This window comes from the organism of the source record quoted next, unplaced genomic scaffold, assembly GCF_019419815.1.
Source record: "Pyrus x bretschneideri cultivar Hongxiangsu unplaced genomic scaffold, Pyrus_bretschneideri_v1 Contig19, whole genome shotgun sequence".
NCBI lineage: Eukaryota > Viridiplantae > Streptophyta > Magnoliopsida > Rosales > Rosaceae > Pyrus > Pyrus x bretschneideri.
Window position 1 is genome coordinate 4,739,539 of NW_025999490.1, and position 22,243 is coordinate 4,761,781.

Sequence of the window (22,243 nt, forward strand, 5' to 3'; positions counted from 1 at the left end):
GACGCTCTAGGATTCATTGTTTATGAACAAATGTGAATATCTCAATTCCAAATCCTAATTTGCATGAAAAACTTTAGTAAGATAGCTTAATTAAGGTTTGGTGGTGATTGTTTATGAACAAATGTGAATATCTTAATTCCAAATCCTAATTTGCATGAAAAACTTTAGTAAGATAGCCCAATCAAGGACAAGTTAATCACGTTATTGGTAAAGGTATTATCACAAAAGTATAATACCCTCAATATTTGTTTCTTCCAACTGAAAGGGCTTGTATTGAATCTATATCTTCAATTGACTTCAGCATCTAAGGATGGCGCTAGTATTCACTAAGGAGGTCTGATGGCTATCTAATTGTCTCTAGTTTATGGACCTATCATGCGGATTGGTCATTACACTTGCAATGGTATCAAGATAAGGTGATTCGTATGCCACCATATTTCGTTTAAAAGTTTAGCAGCTAAAAACATTCAGTGTGAGAGTTAACTTAATCAGTGGAGTTTCTCATTCTAGAAAAAGGAGTTAAAACCGTCACCATATGGCATTTTCCACCCCTCATTCTATAATTTATAAATACACAGTGAGTGAGAGATTAAAATATGCAAAATTGATAAGCATTTGTGGTGTGCGTGTAAAATATAGAAAAGATATATCTGCTTCACTCCGATGCATGCCTATCAATCAGTTGGTTCACTTCCACTTGTTCCACATGAATGTGACATCAAATAAGATGACGATTAAAGAAGACAAACCCTTTTCTTTAATTACAATTTTGACCTGGTGACACTACAAAAGCCAGGAGGTCTCACAAGAAAGATGATGGTTCAAGAGAATTTGGGTTTAGGCGTTGGTGTACTATGAGGATGCGCAGGACCAAGCTTCTGAATCCGGTGAAGGAGCTTCCCCTTCTTGTGATCTTGGCAGATTGGACTTGTTACATGAGTCAAGGTTCCGTCGAGGGCGAGGGAAGACTCGAATTGCTCCAATGCTTTTACAACCTGCGGAAACTCGGGCCTTTTGTCCGGATGCAAGGACCAACAATGCTCGATCAATGCTTGCATTGCAGACGGGCAGCCCTTCGGGATAATAGGTCTCAAATTCTGAAAAAGCAACCCACCATTTCTTAGAATATGGTTTATACGTAGCTTTAATTCAGAATTTTTCTGATAAGTAACTTTCATTTGGAGGTTGAGCTTCACGAGAAAGAGTAAATGGCGGAAATATTAGTTCAGCGCAAGAATTTTAGAAACATAACACCCGAATCATTTGCAATTCACTTCATTGCTATCTTCATTGGCTACTTCTCGAAGATTAGCCGTCATAGAGAAGACGAAAGCTAGAACCAAGGAATTAAAAAGTATGGATGAAGGAGCCTAATATGCACACTTCTAACTATAGGCCAGTAAAACAAAAGTTATGAAAGTACCTTGTTTACAACAGCAAAAGCAGCCTGAATGGGATTCATATCCTCGTAGGGGATTGCTCCAGCCACCATTTCCCACAAGACGAGTCCAAAACTGTACACGTCAACCTTACGCCCATAGGATTTACGCTTGATCATCTCTGGGGCCATCCAACGGTATGTCCCAGGGTCATCAGACAACGAATCACAGTACGCCTCCTCACAAGCTATACCAAAATCGGCAATTTTCAGGTGGAATTCTGCATCAACAAGAACATTTTCGGGCTTAAGGTCCCGATGAATGACTCCTTTTGAGTGTATGTATTCCATTCCCCGAGCAATGTCCAATGCAATGGCAACCAGTTTCTCCAGAGGAAGAGACTTTTCCTCAAGTTTGTGGAGATATGCCCTCAAGGAACCCTCTGATAGATATTCCGTGACTACACAATAAACGGGTGGCTTTCTGCACGCTGCGATGAACTGTTTCAAGGAAACAAATATCAGTAACAAAGGATACACATTATTCTGCAACCTCAAGTTCATGATTTGCAATTATGAAAGTTCCAAACATGGTTAAACTTAAACATATCTGATGTCTAAAAACTCCAAACTAGGAACGATAATTTGCTCACCATTATACGAAATTTCACAATCCAAATGCATACAAGGCGGAAAAAAGGAAGAATTGACATACCTTTATGACATTTGGATGGTGGAGACGAGATAGAAGAGTGACTTCTCTATTAAACTGTTTCTCCAATCGAGCTGCCAAGACTCCGCTATCGTCATCCTCTGGCACCCTGATAATTTTAACAGCAACAGCTTCGTCATTGTAAATACCATGGTAAAGCCTGCTATGCGCCCCATGAGCAAATTTAAGCCCGAGAAACAGCTTCGACAAATCAACACTAAATTCATCGGCAGCTTCCAAAGCATTAACTCTCCCGCCAGCATGATCAAAGTACTTGGCCCAAGGCGATTCCTTCCGGCTCTTCGTCTTGTCATTGACTTTCATAGAAGCCAAGTGCCTGAGGGGGCTCGTATTCATCGAATTCGATGACTTACTATGCGAATCCTTACTGAACAATCTTCCCATCCCCTTTCTCTTAGGATGTGGTGTTGAAAACCTCTTAGTATCAGACTTCGCTTCCTTGAACGCATCAGAGAGGTTGGTCTGAGGCAGAGGGGACAAAGATCTCTGCTTGTTGGTAAGGAGATTTCGCTTAACCGGTGTATGAACAAAATTCCTCTGTATCTTTGAATTACTGGGACTCGATTTCTGCTTCAAGGGAGCCGCTTCCGCTTCTGCCACCGCTGTCGCAGGCCTTGACTTTAATCCGGCAATCCGGTTGTCCTGCAGGGCTAACGGAAGGGAGGCCAACCTTGAAGAATCAAACCGATGCGAAAACTTCGTTCTCCGAATCCAAGAATAGGCCTCCTCCTCCATGTTCCCCAGTAATTCTCACAAATCCCAACCAGCGTTATACCCCAAAAACCTCCTTAATCACCTCCCCCTTCTCCTTCAGCCGAGACGAAGGCCTAAATCCAACTGGGAAATCCTCAAACAACCTGAATTCAGCTACAAACAAGCTCGAAAATCTCGAAAAACTCGAAAATCCGAAGTTCTTTAAGCCCATCAACAACAACCTCTAACCTTATAAAAACTAGTTGAAGAAAGAGAAACAAACTTTTTTGAACCCTTTTGGAAGAATGTGGCTGCATCAAATCCTGATAAGCTCATCTCCATCAGAACCAAAATTCCCTCAAACCAACCAAATCCCATCAATCAGCAGGCTCTTCCAATTAAATAATTTGGACACCCTCCTCAGCACCACCAGACCCCCTCAACCTCTCTGAATAAATATAAAAAATCAATAAATAAAAAAAATAAAAACTGGTTATTGTTTCAAAGTCAAACACCACCTTCCGTAAAAGCCTGGAAATTCATACACAAACAACCCAATAAACAAGTCAATAAAAAATAAAATTAGAGCCCCACGAAAACAAAAGTGTGTTCAATTAAATTGAAATGGAAGAAACACCCATGATTACAACCCCCTCAAGCACGGAAGAAAAAGCTAAAAAATAATCATGGTGTCAAAACAATCATAAATCCACTAAAATAATGCAGAATAAAAAAATATCAGATACAAAAAAAAAAAAAAAAAAAAAAAACCTAAAAAATAATCAATAAATCACACATAATATCACCGGAAAAAGTAAAAAATATCATATTTTAGACAAAAGGGTACCCAAGTAAAATGTCTGAGCTGTCGAGGAGCTTACCACAAGGGAAATGGCTTCTACATCACGGCGACAAATCACCACGAGCTTCAATGATATTTCACCATTTTCACCATCTGGTATGGGAGACGCTAATGATTTTTATACAGACGGGCAGATTTAAAATACAAAAAAAATAAATAAAAATTAAAAAAAATTCGAATAATTCTGGGGTTTTTTCGGCGAGGATTGCTATACGTATCATGTAAGTTGGGACGTAGATTCCATGGGACCCGGAAACTTTTGGTTAATGGGGCGGTGGGGGTGTGGTGGGACCACCGGGGGCAGGGGCAGCGGAAGTCAGAAAAGACGGCGAGAGAGGAAGAGGTCAGGTGAGGGAGGAGAGAGATAGCGATAGAGGAAGAAGCGAGAAGGAAGAGGAACTCGTTTGATTAAAATAATGAGAAATGCGGGATTATGTGTCGTTATCGGAGAGAATGAGGTACGGATATGGCTTTTTAAAAAGCCCGGTTCCCTACGGTTCCTGGTACGGGTCGCACGGACGCCATCTCTGTGTACGTGTGAGGTGAGACATGTTTGTGGAATTACTAATTGCCCCTTTGTTTTTGGTGTGTGTTTCCTGTTGGGTTATGGAGTTTTGAGGCTAATCTTGGGATTATGGAGTTTTGCATCTAGGGTTAGTTAAAAAGGGTAATTGGAATCAAACTTTTATCGGAATATGAGGATATATTGGCCGTGTGTTTGTTGGGAGAGTGTAGATGATAGAGTTCGGAATAGATAACGCATCTGTACTTTATCATAAAAAAATTATTATAAAAAATAAAAATTACATGTATTACCTTGTATGTATTGTTTATACATGATGCATGCTCAACTTAAGAAAAAGGTAATGTGAGTCGGAAACCTAACACGTGCATACGGATTAATACTCCATGGATGTGATATTCACACATCTTTTTTTACTTCTCACACACCTTTCTAATTTTCGGCCGTCGGACGAAAAATTGAAGAAGATAAAATTACAGAAATCAACAAGGAGTATTTAAGAAGTAAAAAATGGTATGTGGATAGCACATCCCATACTTCATTACTGGAGCCATAAGCCATCACACACGTACATGTACAATTATCGAATTCTACCTGAAAGAGAACTATTATAGTTACTTTGAATCTCAATATTGATATAAATTCGTTCTTTTATCTTTATTCAACAAGCGTTGTTAAGAGACTAAAATTGATAATATTTTTCAACAAAGTACAGCTAGTATGTCGCTCTAAATGATTAGTCTAAGCTAAAAATTTTACTTATCAACCATGCTACTAATTTCCAAATCAATTAAAAACCTAGGCGTGGAAATAGAAATTTACGACTAGGTTTGGTTGGAAAATAAACGATATTTGCAGATCGTTGAATAAAATGGAAAGGGAGACATGGTTTTTCTTGCTTTTACGAAAAGAAAAAAGAATTATTATTGACACTCCAAAAATCTCATTCTACACTCCAAACTTTATATATTTGGAAAGAAAAATACATTTGTGAGGAGGGTAGAATGAAATTTTTGAAATGCCAATAACATTTCGTAAAGAAAAAATGAAAATAAAGAAAAGGTCTTTGGCAAAAAAAGAAGAAAATATATATAAAATAAAAGAAAAAGGCCCAAAGGCCCACATGATCAAACCCAACTGGATTTAGCTGAATTTGATCAATTCTTAGGAGTGGGCCCAATTAGTTCCAACCAGGGAACATTCTAAGCTTGACCTGCACCGTATCGATTTGCGTGTCAAAAATTTATGGCACGTGTTTTAATTGGACTAATCAGAGATTAATGTAATATACTGGAACGTGCTTATACAATAAATAAAAAATTAGGCAAAAGGAAAGGAATATACACAAGGAAAACAAAAATTAGGAAAGAAGAGAGAACCCTACTCTCTTATATAAAGTCCACTATTTGAGCACGTAATTCCAAAGCATAATTATTTTCTATTCAGTTAAATCTGAACTAGTGATCTCTTGCGTGTGTTTTTTCTTCACCTTAGTTTGTCTTCGTGATTCGAACTTGTGGGCAATAGGGCAAGCACACGAGTCAACTTGTATTACCCAGGTTTGCACCTCCTTAATGTATTTTGAAATAGTCTTTTTGTGCTATTTTCATGTGAAATTCTTAGATCATCTCTAATGGTGAGTTTTAATGGCTATTCAGGATTTGAAATTTATGATTTACACTTAAAAAGTATATTTATTTCACGCACATTCCAATATAGATTTAGCCTTACGCTCTCAAGTGCTCGAATCATGGTTTTTCCCATTAAACTTTGTTTAAAAATATTTTTTTTGTTATCTTAAAGAGGGATTTTTATAAGGGAATTAATGAAAAGTTTCCGATACTGTTTACTTTAACGAAAAATCACATTTTTACATTAAAAAGTCAATCTTGTTACTATTCATTTTACCCTTTATTTTATCTTCATTGTTAAAACTCAAAATTCTTAATTTTTTTTCATTAATTTTTAGGGATAAATGTATTAACTTTGAACTATTCGAATTCCAATAAAGTATGAAAAACCACACACCAAGCACACTTCTATATGTTGCTAAACAAAAAACAATATTTTATTTGGGGGTGGAATATGAGTTTGTTGGATTATTTTTTTTATTGTTGGATTCAGTACCAAAAAAAATTAACCGAAAGAAAAAAGAAATTCAAACTATAACATTTGAGTCATCCAACGGTCACTCAATTAGCGTGTCCATGTGCATTATCGTGCCTCTAATTCTCACCGGATTTAGGTTAACCTAAATTCTGGTGTAACTTTGGTTTTTATTTGGGCTTTAGGCTTGGGCAGGGGAAGTTTTCGAATTTGGACCTCTCCATTTAGAGATGGTCATACCTTTTAATTATCTACTTGTCTGCACTTCAAATTTTATTCTTTTTCCGATATTATGATTTATTCTTTGGGATCGATCTTCAAGTTGTAAAGAATTTTTTCTACGTATCTGCATTTTGTCTGAAATTACGTGTTTTTTTTAACCGATATTGGTTAGAGAAATCAAGCTCATACTTCGATGCAGATTATAAATTAATACTGGCATATGTTTTCGTTTCCAGACAAATATTGAGTACATATAAATGGAGGCTTCACAAAATATGTTGTGGTGCGCGCATTGCAGAGGTCTTATTCCTTCGACACGAGATAACTACTTTACGTAAGAAACTAAACACCTTATTATTATGTTAATCTACATAATTCAATTGAATCAGTTCAAAGAATTACCGGATGTTAGATTGTTCTTGTATTAATCACTGCTTACTTAACCGTGTTTTCTCTTGATCAGATCTTGTAGTGTTTGTGGAAAAGTTCTCTATCAAAGTGTCATTAGTACTGAACCTGCAGCTCTTGTCAAAAGCCGCGGAACAAAGGTAATATTCCGCTTATTGGCGGGAGATTCTTGCATGCAACTGAGAATACATCCTTGTGTCCTTACTAAACTCATCACATGACGAATGGCTCATTGTTATGTAGCATTCTCGATTTGTTTCTAAACTATCTGTTAAATTTGTACTTTGCAGAACAGGAAGGCAGGTTCTTGTATAATTGTAAAATCCTTCTCAAGGGACCATTCGCAATCATCTAAAAGGACTTTAAATAAGGGTATATGCGGTTGTGTTGTTATACAATATATAATTTGCACATCTCCATTTACTAATTTCTACAATGTCGGTTAATTTGTCATAAACTATTCTCAAACTTTTTTCTTCTTCTCTATCTCCTGTGTTTTTATTTAAATTAGGGTTCATGTCAAAGTCATCTGCAGTAGCAGCCCACAAAATACTCAAGAAGGTTAGTATCTGATATATTTGCTGAAAGCTTCAAGTCTTATATATGTGACAATAGTTGGCATGTATAGTGGAGAAATTCTTAGGGGCTCGTTCAACCACACACACAAGCACAACATCCTACTCAAGACAATAACCTCTCGTGTAGGAGTAAACAAAAAAAACCAAGGAACCCAGAAAACCTACCAAACTAGACTGATTTGGTTCAATTTTCGTTTTAAAAACTGAATTTTTTGAAACAAACATGAAGTTTTCATTTTAGTGAGCATAACCAAACCAACCGGGTAAGAGTGATTCGGCCGACAATTAAGAGGGCAACAAGAACCAAACTGAACCATGCCCGCTCCTACTCTTTTGTATATTGTCCTCGTGCTCTCATTCTCATACAATGAAAGATATGGGCCTCATGGCCCTAATTTTCCTATTTGTGACAAAATTATAGTTTGCCTACTATCAAAATATAACGTGGCACACCATACTCGTGGTTGAAAGCAAAAGTCCAAGGGCCACGATATTCGTGATTGTGATGCCAATCGACAAAACCAGATTACCATACGGCATGACAATGACTTTGAAATGATGCAGGAGCAAGGAAATGTTGACGCGAGAAGTGATGGAGGAGCAGCAGATTACAAATCACACATTGGCAATCAAGAGAATGGTTATGACTGTAGCTATGATGGTGATGATGAGGATGATTACAACTGATGTTTTGGATGTTTATTGTGTCCTTATTTGCATCTGTGGGAGGTTCATCCATCTGTGTGACTGATGACCATGTCCATCTACAATCAAGATTTTGAGGAGGATATCCCACCCTGTCAAGTCGTGTACAAGATTTTACCGAGTTTTCGAGTCTGTTTTGTAATCCATTTGTTTTTATTTGTAAACGACAAACACAATAAGACGTTTAGGTACGTTTGGAGAATGTCTCATCACTGAAGTGGGTCTAACAAAATGCATCACTATTGCTGTATATTGCTTCATGCACAATTCTTATTTGTGCTCTTTGCGTTAAAGGATACGAGGCTTGCGTTATATGTCCATCGTCACGGTGCTGCCACTTGGAAGTGGGCGGTCCCTATAAACCAAAATAATTTTATGTGATAGGTCTCCGTCTACATTGTATGCCTAGTAGTAAGCATTCTGCCAAAAGCAACCAAAATATTCCTTGGTGAATAGAGCGAAAACTTGAACTACGGACTTACATACTTTTAAAAAAAGGTAAAGCCAACACATATAAAAACTGATGCTATTGTGGCCAATGAAATAAAAACATATGAACAAAAGCTTACATATATCTTTATTATATTAGAGCGAAATGCCAACGTAACAGAGTTCTCGTAAGATTGATCACACTCATGATACAGTTTTAGCAAACTTGAAACCGACCAGCAAGAAAATCTTTGAAAAGTGTTACAGTATCTCTTGGAACTTATTTTGTTATTTCATATCATTACTGATGAGATTATTTTTTTCGTTTACATATATACACATGCCCTAACTTCTAAAGTATTTTACAAAGTATTACTGGATCAAAGCAAGAACACGACCAAAAATTTGCTTAAAATCACACAACTTGAACTGCTGTCATGCAATGCCTGTTAGGCATCATCTCTAGCAAATCTACGGTTAACATCGACTCCTTAGGCTTCGGTCGCAGCCGGGAGGAGTCTCCCACGGCCAAAACAGGTGTCAATGTTGTTCTTTTGCAGGGGCTAAGCCACTTTGCTTGCATGTACTTCTGCTTCCTCCATGGCCCCATGTGCATTTTCTTTTCCTTCATGCATTTCTTTGCAGCAGAACATAAAATTTTTATCAGGCTTTGCAGTCTTTCAACTTTGCCAACAAACACTTCGGGGAGTTTTTGAACTAGATTGTTGTATTGGTCGCCTGCTCGAGCCATCTCGAATTCGGCTCTGAAGTTCAGCTCTATGATCACTCTCACCTCTCCTTTCTTTAGCCTTGAATTGTCCACCACATCCAAAAATGCGTGCTCTCCTGGAGAACAGAGAAAATAGTCAATGAGAAATGTTCTCTTATTAAACACAAAATTTATCTGATTAATTATATATATATATATATATATTTTTTTTTTAACAGATAATGCTTCAGAATTACAACAATGGTATATGTTTTTACCTGAAGGAATATCCGGTGAACTCCTCCACTTAGACTTGCAGATGGCACTGTTGTGACCAGCATTGCAAAGTCTACCGGAAACTTCTCTCAAGAGGCAGCTCTGGCAACCGCCCGCCATCGTTTTCCCGCAACCACACTCCATCCCCGACTGCTGTATCTCCTTCACCACCTCCCTTGTCAAACTCCTAATCCTCGTCTCTAGAGAACTAGTTCTGCGTAACGTAGCCTGCAGACCATATTTACATAACCATTAATATCGTGCTCGTATACTGTAAATTAAAATTCATCTACGGATAACATATATATATATATATATATATATATAGATCAATTACTTGTAAAAGTTGGTGCTGGTTATCCCAAAACCTCATGTCCTTCTTCTGATCTCCAGCTTCTTCCTCTTCATCTAACAAGTAGGCTTCATTTTCTTGGCAGCCTTCGGTGCTGCTGCCGTAATTTTCTGGGAACTCATCGCAGTCTTCGAGGAACCCGAAAACCATGCCGGAAAAACTCGCCGCCAATAATTCTCGAGCGGTGGCCGGAGTTTCTCTACCCATTCACATTAACTGCTAGTAAATATTTCTAGTTGCTAAACAAATGGTGTGACTCGATGGGCATGAACAATGTGAGAGATGGGATCGGATTTATATACCAAACCCAAAGTTTGGATCAACGTGGGGCCTGAGAGTCGGACTCACCACCAAGACAACGTGGCCGAACAAGCCGCGGCGCACACGATCCGAGAGGTCTGAAGATTGGGCTGGACAGCTAGGATCCACGTCAGTTTGGTCCAATTATTGTAGCGCGGTCATGTACTCGGATATCCAGCCTAAATTCTGTAATATTGTTCAATCTTAGCCGTTGATGCTGTAGCTCTATCCAATTAAGGGGCCCACTGTCGTCCAACCAACGCATTATTTCGTATATTGTTGTTAATATCGTAATACTGAAAAGATTAGGATTGGATTGACAAATGTTACGACTATGCGGCGTCTCAGACACCGCAAATCATCTGGTTTTCCGCATAAGGACAGGGTGTTTTTAGTGTGATAATATTAGAATAACTAAATTTTAAATTAAACTTACAAATCAAATGATATGTAATTAATAGAAAATAAGTATCTTAATCAATATTTCAGTAATAGTATAATTATCAACAATATATCATTCAATTTACAAAATTTAATTTACAAATTTAGTCTACTGAGCATTACCTTTTTTAATAAAGATGGAGAGGAGAACAACTTAAGGACATTTTTGTTATTTTGACGGCCCAATAATTTTGAAGCATGCCAGTGAAAGTGTCTATGTGCGTTCAATCTGTCCACATCTTTGCTATCACATGTTTTATTAGGATAAATAAAACAGAATATTTTACTGTTTGGCTATTTGATATTTTATAATTGATGTGACTGAATTCTTTTTTTAATTTTCGTGTTTAGCATGGCTTAATTTTCATGAAAATTACGGGTAACCTATATAGACCTAAATTCATGTGTCATGGTAGAGTGTGAAATTTGTCTTCTTGAAGTCAAAGATGGCGCATGCTAGTTACTTTGGTTAGTTGTTTTGATTCTTTTTCTATGAAGTCTATTAATATGAGATATTTTGTTAAACATTCTGTATGCGTTGCGAATTTGTATCTATACTTAGGAATATAAATTGCATAAATTGACTATAAAACTTAGAACACACCTAAATTAATATTTACACTTGTTTTTTAACATGTACCAACTTATACTATGCATAAATTAACTGCCCAGATGGACAACGGAAGACCCATTTAAACTGGGATGCTGGGTCAACTAAAGGCCCACTAGAATTGAGCTAAAATTTCAACAAAATCTACCTCAATCTGGTACTCGTTCTTCGGCCGTGGAAAATTGCCGAAACCAAACTGCAAGTTTCTTCGCTTCTCCAGTTTTGCATTACTATGTCTATGTATAATAATTTCTTCATTGATACGGAGCGCATCACTGTTAAGCGTACCCTTTGGAGTTTGGAGTCATGCCAACAAAATCCCTTGATGGCGTCATGCCAATTCTAGGCTTGAGACCTGCACCTCCATGAGTTGCAGGATTTGCTGTTTGATTTTCCTTTTGTCTAGGCGTGACCCCAGAATTGGCAAATTTCTGCTTCCTAATAATGGTGATCAAGTGTTCGATCGAATTGGAGAAGCAAGGTTGTGAGCCTGATCTGTCTACTTGCAATGCCTTAATTCCATTCATAGGATTTATATGGATATGAGGTACTTGTCCCACATTGGTCATCTCTCTTTCTCCCTTCCCTCCTAGCTACTATATAAAGAGGGCTTTCGGAAAGAACAAAATGAATACCAACGAAGACACGTCTCTTAGCCCTAGAGAGGAGAGATAATGCTCTCTACTCCTAGTTAACTTTTCTTTAAGTTTAGCCTCTAGGGTATCACCCTGATACTAAGAACTATGGTGGTTTGTTCCATGTGCATTGATACAAGGTGTACATGCTTGGATGACGTTATTCATTGTGGTTCGTGCAATGGTTCGTAGGAGTGTGACGGCAATCCAGAATTCATTTACTCCACAAGGTATGTCCTATATGGAATAGTACAAATTCCCAACTGTGGTATTAGAGCCATAGGGCTTGTTCCTCACCTTACAATTTGATGTAAATTGCGAGAATCACTATATCCACCATGGTTGCATAAACTCGAAAAAATCACGTTTTGATTCGTTGCATTTTTGAGGATTTCTTTTGAGAAATATGTTATCTTATGTGTGAAAATTATTCCCTCAAAACTTCATGCAAATATGTGCCACGGTTTGAGAGAAATCAAATACCCTAATTTTGTGATTTCTTGAAAATTTCAATTTTTTTAGCCGTTTTGCGGGCTGAATTTAGGGTACATGGAGCTGATTTTTTTCTGTAGTTTTGTGCTTGGCGTTTGTAGTCGGTCACATGAGCTACACGAGACTCATTAGAATTAATGTTTATTTCAGAGAACGTTATGATGCACATTTTTTTTTAGTGTCAACAACTAAGAATCAATTTCACTCACACAAAATGATTTGCCCTGGCACTGAGGTAGCAAGCAGGATGAGACATATATGTCTAAAATGCATTTGAGTGCGAGACCAGACGTGTATGATTTCACGTACAATACATACACTAGATAAACGTAAATATTGCCTTAGAAGTGTCTAAGATGAGACGTATCAAAGATTGAACATGAAGATTTTTTCATTTAAAATCCATGTTAAAGATTGTCAAGCTAGATGTGAGTAACTAGGTAGGCATCGAGAGGGGTGACTAGGCTAAATGCTCAAGTTAGGCATTTGTGTAGCGCTTAGACTAAGATTCGTATGGTGTATGTCCAATGGACAAGTGACACACTCATTAAATTGAGAATACATCATAGCATATATTTCATATAGTATGTGCTAGTTGCGGGCCGACAGTGGGAGTGACGAATTGATCTCTACTTCAAGTCACTGTGTGAGCCACAAATTTGAAGAAAATAAAATCACCTAGATATACAACCCAAAAAACTAGCCAAAAATAACTTAACTTTTGTGTGTACGAAATACCCAGATGTACAACCCAAAAAACTAACCAAAAAACCCTAAATTTTTTGTGTAAGAAATTCCTTTAAATCAAAGAAAAACTAATGAAAATCGTTTAAAAACTTTGAGTTTTAATAATAAAGACAGAATAAAAAGTAAAGTGAATAGTACCAAGATTGATTTTGTAGTGTAAAAATATAATTTTTTATTAAAATGAACAATACCGTGGATTTTTCCTTAAAACGTCCTTAAATCAAACCAAAGAATTGAACATGATTATCTGAATTAAAAAAAAAAAAAAAAAAAGTAAGACACAACCAATTTACTGTTATCTAAATAGACTTCATCTTCTCCTAATACGGTAATACCCCAAATAACGCACAATATTTACATCAATAAAATTCCATCAAAAGTTTAAAACACCTAGGGCCAAGAGAAAAAAAATGTGACCCGTGAATATATGCATCCAAGAAAAAGGATAATAGGAGTGGAGCTTCTTCACCTTCAAACCTATCTTAAACCGCATGCCCATAGAATAGTTGTTTTTAAAAGCAGTTTCACTCCTAAAAAAATATCAATATTTAATTTATTTAATTCATTCAATGAACACTGATATACCTCAATAAATAGTAATAAATCAAATACATCTTCATTTCTAAAAAAATATGCTGGCGCTCAGCACGTTTAAAATATTTTATAGTTTTAATTTAGAATAATAATTTTAACTAATCTTGTCACGTCACGTTACATCTTTTCTTTCTCTCTCTTCTTCATGGGCCCACAGTTATTTTTTTCATAAAAAATAAACCCTTTCTCCCTCCTACCATTAACTCCACCTCTGGAACCTTCTACAAACAAAAAAAGCGAAATCCTCTCCCTCTCTACCCCCCTCACCCTCTCCTCTCTCTCCCTCCCTCTGAGCTGCTGCTTCCGGTACTGCCTGTTGCAGCAAGACCAGCAGCGGACGAGATCGATCGAGTTGGCTTTCGTGTCCAATCCAACTATTCTGTTTGGTTGGTGGGAAAATCCCTACTCCCTGTTCATCCCCAAACCTTTAAATCCACGCTTTCAAGGTAATACATGCCGGCTCCTTGATTTAATTTTTTTTTTTTTTTTTTTTTACTGAATTTTCCATTTCCAATACCTAGAAATCTAATTACACAAAAAATAATAGGAAGTAAAATTTTGTATCTCCAGAAAATTTTGTTTTCTAATCATCTGACGCCACGCTGGCGTCCGCATGACGTCATACGGGCCGGTCCATGGCTCTGTCGATTTTAGGCTGGCCTGGAGACCAACTTGGGCTGGGTGCCAGCCTATCTGCTGGGCTAGAGTGGAATGGCTAGGTGCCGGGCCAATAATTTGGCTGGGTGCCGGCCTATTTGTTCTCCGGTGGAAGTGCTCTGAGTTGATACATGCAAGTGCTTTATGATAATAATCTAATAAAAAAACAACACAAAAAATTCTAATAACTAACAGACTCCAATCTGTATGTATAACAGGTATGCTCTTGAACTGTGTAGATAGCTCTGATAGAGGCTTTAGTATCAACGCGTCATTTACATTTTCCCCTCTTGATGCAGTGAATGTGCAGTTGATAAAGTTACGCTGACAAATGAAAGCAAAAGTGGAGAATTCCACTCAAAGATTTCTAAGAGATTGGAGCAAGTTGGATCTCAAATGTGTCAGCCATCATTGATAGGAGCAAAATATCTCTCATCTGGAACCAAAGGGATTGATACCATGCGTCTACGTTATGCAATTGAGCAAGGGTGAGCGATACAGTGATACTTTCCTGTAACAATTGAATAGTAGGAATTTAAGTTATAAACTGTTTTGGTTAATCTTCAACAGGGGTTACTAATGCCAATGACTGCACAAATTGGAAGCAAATTGCCTGAGACTCCTGCGTTAGTTGATAAAGAAACAAAAGCCAAACATGTCAAATCGGGAAGGTGATGTTAAAATCCAAGTAGTATCAGCTGATGACTTGAGGCAACATCTTCCAGTAACCTTATTGTTTTAAATAAACAGATTTGTAAAGTTTTTACTCTGACATCATATTATTTTGAATCGCTTAAGAAAAAAGATGACGTCATTTTAGTTCATAGAAAATACAATAAAGCTACTGACGATGCTAAACAGCAGTGTCCTGTCCTTTGTAATCATCAACAGAGAGGATTTCAATTCTGACAGTGTACCCAGGAAGGCCAAACTGGTTGGGGATTCACGGCTGTCTGAAAAAGAAGTAACAGAAAGGGAACCTGTCCTGGGAAGTGGAACGAGAAAAAGTCTTCATGATCTCAGGTAAGGCTTTTATAAAAGACCTTGATCTATCTTGTACTTTGCATATCTTATCATTAAGAATGTGGCTCTTTTGACTGATGTTCTTATCCAAAGATGTGACTGCTTATTTCTCATGCACGCGACAATTTATTTCGTACATTGTTGAGCAACATAATCAATGGTCGAGTGGACCTTCTAGAGAAACGTCTGATTGTCAATATATGTACTTAGGCATGTGGAGATTTCTAGCAGTCAAGCAAATCCTTCCAGCTTAATCGAGAAGACTATTAAACCTAGTGCACAGACATGAGACGTGTAAATCCTAAATCCATGCTTTCAAGCCTGGAGTCTGTGAGGAACTCAAAGATCATTACAATGGAAGGGAGTAAGCTTTGTCCTGATAAACCTACCAAGAAGAAAACCAAGCTTTCTACCTTGAACATTTCAAAGTATGGTGCGAGTGTAATTATTCCTCTGTTTCAGTTCTTTTCTGTGCGGAAATGTTTTGGTTGTGATTTTGAATGTTTTGATGTTTCTAAATGTAGGAATATTGGTGGCAGTAAAGTTTCATCGAATGCTTCCAGAAAGACCTGCGGAAATTTCAAAGAACCTTCAAAAGTTGTTGTTTCAGTGCAGGTTCTCAACTAACTCTATAGAATTAATGATTTATAACGACCGCAAAGTGTATCTCTTAAGTGAGTTAGGAGGGAGCCTCTAGTGGATAAACTTAGCAAAATATTTTTTTACGTTTTCGCAAGGTTTGCATTCATGAGAGTCATGTGGGGAGCAAGTCTAACAGCACTTTTGACGACCATACGACCTCTGGACTTGGTAGTCCTTGCGCGATCTATGTGATGGAACTTGATATTCCTTCAGTAACGGAAAACAATGGAATTGTTGAAGAGGCTGAAGCGTACGCTATGGACAAGGAGCTTGAAGATGTGAGTAAATTACCACTTCTTTCATGGTGACATTATGTGTGCATTATAATTAAAGAATTCAAACGCCTGAAAAATGAATTCATATAAATTATAAAGAGAAATTAGGACTGCAAGGCATCATTATCTTCTGCCCATAATTTGAGCAGATAGCGCCATTCGTATGATTATGCATCGGTAATTTAAGCGTAGGAGCTGAATGACGAGTTGTAGCTAAGAAACTGAACATCTGATGTCTATTTTGTTTATATAGTTCCATACTTTTTTATTTTTTATGGTCACGTTGTTATAACCAGGTTGACTCAATTATAAATGAGTAACAATATCTTCGCCTTGCAACGGGCCATTTAAAGGAGTCTCTTGATGAAATTGTTGAAGAACTTCAAAGACAGGAGGGCACTAAATGCCTCTGCTTCTCCTTCCCAGGCTTTGCCTTGTTGGCTGTTGATTCAATGGTCACCGGCCCTGAACAGTATCAAATATCTCAGTTGTGAACAACTCGTTGCAGACCAAAATATGTCGCTGTGGGGATCTATATGAATCCTTTCTCTTGATTGAAGATAAAGAGGAGCCATAATCGTGTTGTAAGAGCCTGCAAAGATTTCAACAAGCATCAAAAGTGCCGTAGAGGGTATTCATGCTATGTTTGCACCGGCCCTGGAGAAGCACATCTGGTATATTATAATGTTGAAAAGAATGGTGCAACATCCCATGGTTCTACAGAGTTGAGCTTGGGTTTGCATGTCATGGGTTCCGGAGCACCCGTTGCAATGTTGGAGCTAGCTTATAAATTTTTGGGTAGACGAGATGGAGTCTTGCGTAATGCCCGTCTACGTCATTATGGAATAAAAGGGTCAGCTTGCAGGTCGGTGAGGAGGAAGCCATAGAGGCGGTGTGTGCAGCCCTACACCTTGCAGGTCTTAAGAGCATGAAAACTGGACCACCGTACGAGGTGCATGTGTTCCGTAGAGGGGTACAAAATTACTAATGGGCTGTGCTATTAACAGACGTTTGTTGGAAGTAGTGGGATATAACAAAGAAGTTGGTATGTGGAAAGAGAAATATGGCAGTGCTTTATTCGAAGGCGTTACTCAAGAGAGAACCTTTGGAAAATGACCATAACAAAGTATCCTTTTGTAGATGTTCATAGGCACGGACACCCTCTCGCTCTTCTGGAAGGAGGATACGTCCTACATGTGGTTAAACTTAGGAGTGCTGGTAGCATCGAGAAAAAGATGCAACATGCGGCGATGTCTAGTGTAACTATACTTGCGGAGTTTGTGGTGGAAAATTCAGAACTTAGCCGATCTCCCTTCTTTTTGGATTAGTGATTTGATTCTTTTAGGCACTCCAACAAATTGTCTCCAGCCCTCCTGATATAAACATTCGACGTCACTTTTCTCTTGTCCATCGCATTTCAATTTGCGGAATTTGTGGTGGAAAATTCATATTACATTGAAATGCAAGTTTTTGGATTGAGTTTCACAAAGACGATGGACAAGAGGAAAGTGACGTCGAATGTTTATATCAAGAAGGCTGGAGACAATTTGTTGGAGTGCCTAAAAGAATCTAATCACTAATCCAAAAAAAAGGGAGATCGATTATGTTCTGAATTTTCCACCATAAACTCCGGAAGTACAGTTACACTTGATGTCGCCGCATGTTACATTGTTTTCTCGATGCTACCAGCACTCCCAAGTTTAACCACATGTATGACGTATCCTCCTTCCAGAAGCACAAGAGGGTGTCTGTGCCTACGAACATCTACAAAATGGTACTTTGTTGTGATCATTTTCCAAAGGTTTTCTCTGAGTAACGCCTTCGAATAAAACATTGCCATATTTCTTTTTCCATACCAACTTCTTTGTTATATCCCACTGCTTCCAACAAACGTCTGTTAATAGCAGAGTCTGTTCGTAATTTAGTCCTCCTCTACGGAACACATGCACCTCGTACGGTGGCTCAGTTTTCATGCTCTTAAGACCTGCAAGGTATAGGGCTCCACATGCCGCCTCTATGGCTTTCTCTTCACTGACCTGCAAGGTATATGTAGTTATATAATTTTATAGTGTTATTTCAATGGATAAATCTACAGACTTTATGTGGGATATATAGATTTTTGAAAATAGTTTTGAATTCCAGTCAGGTTCCTTTCTCCATATACCATCTATGCTTCAGCAAGAGAGCTACTACGAGCAGTTGAATGAGGCGCTTGGCGGTACAGATCATTCGTACATTGTGGATTATTCTTCTTGAGCAATTTTATATATTTGTTTCCTTTTGGTAAAGATTAATTGGATTACAATTGCCATTCAAAAAATTAGGTGTATAGAAGAAAGGTAGTATCATGCCCTGGAAAATTGTAACTTGATCTGATTGCACGTAAGTTAATTTGAAAATCTCATGATTTGGCGTTATATAAGATGATATTTTCTCTCTGACATGATTTAAAGGGTTATCCAAGTCTCTTTGTGGCAATGGCAAAACTAGGAATTGACGTGGAGAGGGGAGACGATTTTCAGGTCATTTCTTTCAATTTGTAAACCTTTTCTCAGTGAGATATCGCTTCCAGTGCTACCCATTCGAATGAAATCACATTTAAAGGAGGATGATGACTGCTTGGAATATTTGAAGGAGAATGACTACCGAAAGATTTAAGCATTGTATCTTATAGTATCGTTCATTACATAATTGTAAAATGGAAAGAAGAAAAATTCTTAAACTTTTAATAGTAGACTATACTAATATGCATAATAACTAATTCAACCAACAATTCAATTAATCAATACCAATAAGCATACAAATTATTCAATAAATAAAAATTCAATTCAACTAATTATATGAATAATTGTATACATTATGCAATAATTCAATTAATTAATCAATAATCAAGAATTCAAATTGTAATTTTTACCCCAAAAAATAATTTTATAATTTCATATCAATAACCAATAACCATATCAATGATTCTTCTATACCAATTAAATAAAATCTGTTTTAAATAATTAATTAGGGTTAGGAATTATAAATTTTACCTAAATAGTGACTTTGAAGGCTAGAAGCCGGCCGCTGGAGACTGGAGAGTGGTTTTTGTGGCTGGCGGCTGGCGCGGTCGCAAAAGGCTGAAGGGAACTGGGATCCGTTTGCTGCTGGGAATTGGGGGGCGGCGACCTTTACTCTCTGATTGGGGTTGAAAAGGTCGCAGATGATAGAAAGAGACTGAAGGGGAGCGCAAAAGGGGACACGCGGTCCCTCCCTTTATATATATTTTTTTTTTCCAAAATAAACGAAACAGCGCCGTTTCTCTTTTTTATTTATTTTTTAAATTTTTTAACCAAGATCAAAATGACGTTATTTTGGCTTGGAATTTAAAAAATATATATAACTCAACTTTGCTGTGTAGTAGTAGAACCAGTAGGGTTTCCGGCGAGTTGTTAGGGGAGGGGCTGAACTACGCTCCAGTCGTGTTTTTCAGACAAGGAGAGTGGTGGTCACCACTCCTCACCCTCACGTGGCTTCACCATCGTGGATGACTTTTCTGTCTTCGGGTGTCTTCCCTTGATGATTGTCTTCACAATTTGACTCATGCTAAAACGATGTCCAAGAAACAAACTTAGTGTTGAACTAGGACAAATTTCCTTTCATGGTGCAAGAGGGCGCTTTGTATTGGGGCATTGAATTTCTTTTCTAGCTTGGGCATTGAGGTTGATGAGCAAAAATTTGAGCTTATTGAAAAGCTTCCAAAACCTAAACTCGGATGATATGAAGAACTAGACCATGCATTCAACATTTCAAGCAGCTAAACTCGGATAATATGAAGATGTTAAAGTACCTTAATAGTAGCAGACTTGGACTTAAAGACATATCAATTATTTATACCAGAATTACTAACTAAGAAAGACTTGACAGTAAAAGATTTTATTTACAAGCGTGGTCAGTTTGTATCTGAAAACTATATAACTTTTTTACAAGGTGAATTTTTGTTCTCCATGCGAAATTTTATAGCCAAACAACATGTATAAAAACAATAAAGTGCAGCAATTTTGATTCGGATTTAGTTTTATTCTAATGAGTAATACCTTAAACCATGGTTAAAAACCCAAGCTTTCTTCCATTCTCTTAAAAGGGGGACCCCTACAGCATTAGCAAACTTATATGACTTCATCGACAGTCAAACTACACTTGGGGGAAACACATCAAATTAATGCAAAATGCGGCAATGCATTCATACGAAAGTACAAACAAAGTTTCGCGTGATTCACAACGAAAAGTAGTATAAATACACCGATTTTCTCTCTTAAATTCAAAAGAGGGCTGAACGAAAAGTAGTATAAAAACCTGCCCTTCCTTGAGGCAATGCAAATATGTATGGTCCTAGTAATGATGGTCTAGTTGTATCTTTAAATACAGAGACAAGACGAGAAAGTAAATCTCTCGGAGTCCTATACCCTTGCGGAGTGCACATGCTTTTTATAATTGGGATGCTATCGATCTTCTGAGTTGGACTTTCTCGTTTTACTTTTTCGATTAGTCGAGACCCAAGGTCAAAGATTGTGAACAGATCAATAGATTGTAAAAACACAACGAATCTTTGTTTAAACTCATTCATATTATGTGGTAAAAGTGTGCTATAATACATATGTACCCAAAAGAGTTACCCTTCCCATTTGGTGCATGATGGAGATTCACTTGCCTTCCACCATGCTAGTATTGGACCAAGAAATTGAAGTGGATACGGACTGCTCGATGCCTTCAAAAGTTGGGTGTGAATGTGATCCATACCCAAAAGTTTGTGGAAAATCCGACCACATCTCCTTGGATTGCAACTTTCGGAGCAAATACGCATCCATGTTCTCAGTTTCCGACTCGTCCGGGCTCGCCGAAAATTGAAGGGGCCCGACCATTTTGGAAATACACAGGGCGGGCCATACAAAATTGAATTAATTGGTACCGAACATATTTTCTGCGTCCTGAAGAATAAGGAGCATCATTATATTTTCCATACGAAAAATCCAATGGGTTCCTTGCAGCATTTGCAATTGCGATTGCGATCGCGATCACACCCCTAGCTTCTGAAAATTTTCTTTGAAAAACTGGTACCGGAATCGCAGAAAATGTTTTCAAATGTGAACTCTTAGACAGCAACTCGAAAACAAGAAAAATCTCAAAAAATGTTAACTCTTGAATTATTATTAGGTTTTGTTGTTAAAAGAACTTAGGGTGTGTACTTTGTAAGGCTTAAAGAGTCATTTCATATGACTGATAGTTGAGTTTTTTACAATTAACTTTTATATACGATGTAATCAACAAAATATTAGGTGTCAATAAAATAAAATACGGCACTTGCTGTACCCCTTTTGCTATTTGCTCTAAACTTTCTCAGTTTTCGTTGGTGGTAATTTAATTGTTTATGAAATTAGAGAATTTGATTAAAGGAAAACTAATGAAAAGAGTTTGAAAACTTTAAGTTTTAACGATAAAGATAAAATAAAAGGTAAAGTGAATAGTATCAGGTTTGAATTTTTATTGTAAAAATGTAATTTTTCATTAAAATGAACAGTACCGTAGGTTTTTCGTTAAAACTCTCTTTGATTAATTATGAAGAAAACTATTTGTTTGTGAAATTAGGCTGTGAGGAATAAGGACTTGGATGGCTTACACGTGCCTCAAAAGTTCGGGAGCATGAACATATTCTGGAAGTATTATCCCGACGAGGCGGTGGCTCCATACCCGACCATATTCCTCGGTGGGAGTTCGAGAGAATTTCTGCGGCGTTGACGCGGGTTTTGGGTGTGGAGGGTGGGTGAGATGCAGGGCCGGCATTGAGAGGGTGCAAATGATGTTAGGGCCCCC

The 22,243-nt window shown here is 37.6% G+C and overlaps 3 protein-coding genes across 11 annotated transcripts; 1 reads left to right on the forward strand and 2 right to left on the reverse strand.

Annotated features, from left to right (window-relative positions):
• Nucleotides 1–582: 582 nt before the first annotated feature.
• Nucleotides 583–4,038, reverse strand: LOC103938439 (serine/threonine/tyrosine-protein kinase HT1). Of its 3 annotated transcripts, none has more exons than XM_018645260.2 (4): nucleotides 3,686–4,038; nucleotides 2,094–3,252; nucleotides 1,424–1,879; nucleotides 583–1,097 (listed from the first exon to the last, which is right to left on the reverse strand). In XM_018645260.2, exons 2-4 carry the CDS (start codon nucleotides 2,844–2,846, stop codon nucleotides 822–824), a joined length of 1,485 nt encoding a protein of 494 aa, XP_018500776.1. In that variant the 5' UTR covers nucleotides 2,847–3,252; nucleotides 3,686–4,038; the 3' UTR covers nucleotides 583–821. The 3 variants fall into 3 exon arrangements, with proteins under 3 accessions (XP_018500776.1, XP_009346721.1, XP_018500775.1); XM_009348446.3 differs by having other exon boundaries at nucleotides 2,094–3,335; XM_018645259.2 differs by lacking the exon at nucleotides 3,686–4,038 and having other exon boundaries at nucleotides 2,094–3,541.
• Nucleotides 4,039–8,908: 4,870 nt separating this feature from the next.
• Nucleotides 8,909–10,252, reverse strand: LOC103938440. The gene is made up of 3 exons (XM_009348447.3): nucleotides 9,960–10,252; nucleotides 9,625–9,850; nucleotides 8,909–9,483 (listed from the first exon to the last, which is right to left on the reverse strand). Exons 1-3 carry the CDS (start codon nucleotides 10,179–10,181, stop codon nucleotides 9,053–9,055), a joined length of 879 nt encoding a protein of 292 aa, XP_009346722.2. The 5' UTR covers nucleotides 10,182–10,252; the 3' UTR covers nucleotides 8,909–9,052.
• Nucleotides 10,253–12,041: 1,789 nt separating this feature from the next.
• LOC103932467 lies at nucleotides 12,042–18,833 on the forward strand. 7 transcript variants are annotated; one of them, XR_007257644.1, is made up of 8 exons: nucleotides 14,022–14,239; nucleotides 14,364–14,668; nucleotides 14,750–14,938; nucleotides 15,021–15,473; nucleotides 15,684–15,901; nucleotides 15,998–16,088; nucleotides 16,211–16,393; nucleotides 16,687–18,833. XR_007257644.1 is itself a non-coding variant. In XM_048582325.1 (8 exons), the coding sequence occupies exons 5-8, from the start codon at nucleotides 15,759–15,761 to the stop codon at nucleotides 16,882–16,884; spliced, it is 558 nt and encodes a 185-aa protein (XP_048438282.1). In that variant the 5' UTR covers nucleotides 14,032–14,239; nucleotides 14,750–14,938; nucleotides 15,021–15,121; nucleotides 15,315–15,473; nucleotides 15,684–15,758; the 3' UTR covers nucleotides 16,885–18,833. The 7 variants fall into 7 exon arrangements, 4 of the variants coding, with proteins under 4 accessions (XP_048438283.1, XP_048438282.1, XP_009340401.2 ...); XM_048582325.1 differs by lacking the exon at nucleotides 14,364–14,668 and having other exon boundaries at nucleotides 14,032–14,239; nucleotides 15,021–15,121; nucleotides 15,315–15,473; nucleotides 16,744–18,833; XM_009342126.3 differs by lacking the exon at nucleotides 14,364–14,668 and having other exon boundaries at nucleotides 14,032–14,239; nucleotides 15,021–15,121; nucleotides 15,342–15,473; nucleotides 16,744–18,833.
• The last annotated feature ends 3,410 nt before the right edge of the window (nucleotides 18,834–22,243 follow it).

Coding starts and splice junctions, on each gene's coding strand:
- LOC103938439 (XM_018645260.2), bottom strand. CDS start 2,846: ATGGAGGAGGAGGCCTATTCTTGGATTCGGAGAACGAAGTTTTCGCAT. Junction 1,880..2,093: donor ACCATCCAAATGTCATAAAG/GTATGTCAATTC, acceptor TCCTTGAAACAG/TTCATCGCAGCGTGCAGAAA. Junction 1,098..1,423: donor CTTTTGCTGTTGTAAACAAG/GTACTTTCATAA, acceptor TTGCTTTTTCAG/AATTTGAGACCTATTATCCC.
- LOC103938440 (XM_009348447.3), bottom strand. CDS start 10,181: ATGGGTAGAGAAACTCCGGCCACCGCTCGAGAATTATTGGCGGCGAGT. Junction 9,851..9,959: donor ACCAGCACCAACTTTTACAA/GTAATTGATCTA, acceptor TATGGTCTGCAG/GCTACGTTACGCAGAACTAG. Junction 9,484..9,624: donor TTCACCGGATATTCCTTCAG/GTAAAAACATAT, acceptor TCTGTTCTCCAG/GAGAGCACGCATTTTTGGAT.
- LOC103932467 (XM_048582326.1), top strand. CDS start 15,759: ATGAGACGTGTAAATCCTAAATCCATGCTTTCAAGCCTGGAGTCTGTG. Junction 15,902..15,997: donor TCTACCTTGAACATTTCAAA/GTATGGTGCGAG, acceptor TTCTAAATGTAG/GAATATTGGTGGCAGTAAAG. Junction 16,089..16,210: donor AAGTTGTTGTTTCAGTGCAG/GTTCTCAACTAA, acceptor CGTTTTCGCAAG/GTTTGCATTCATGAGAGTCA.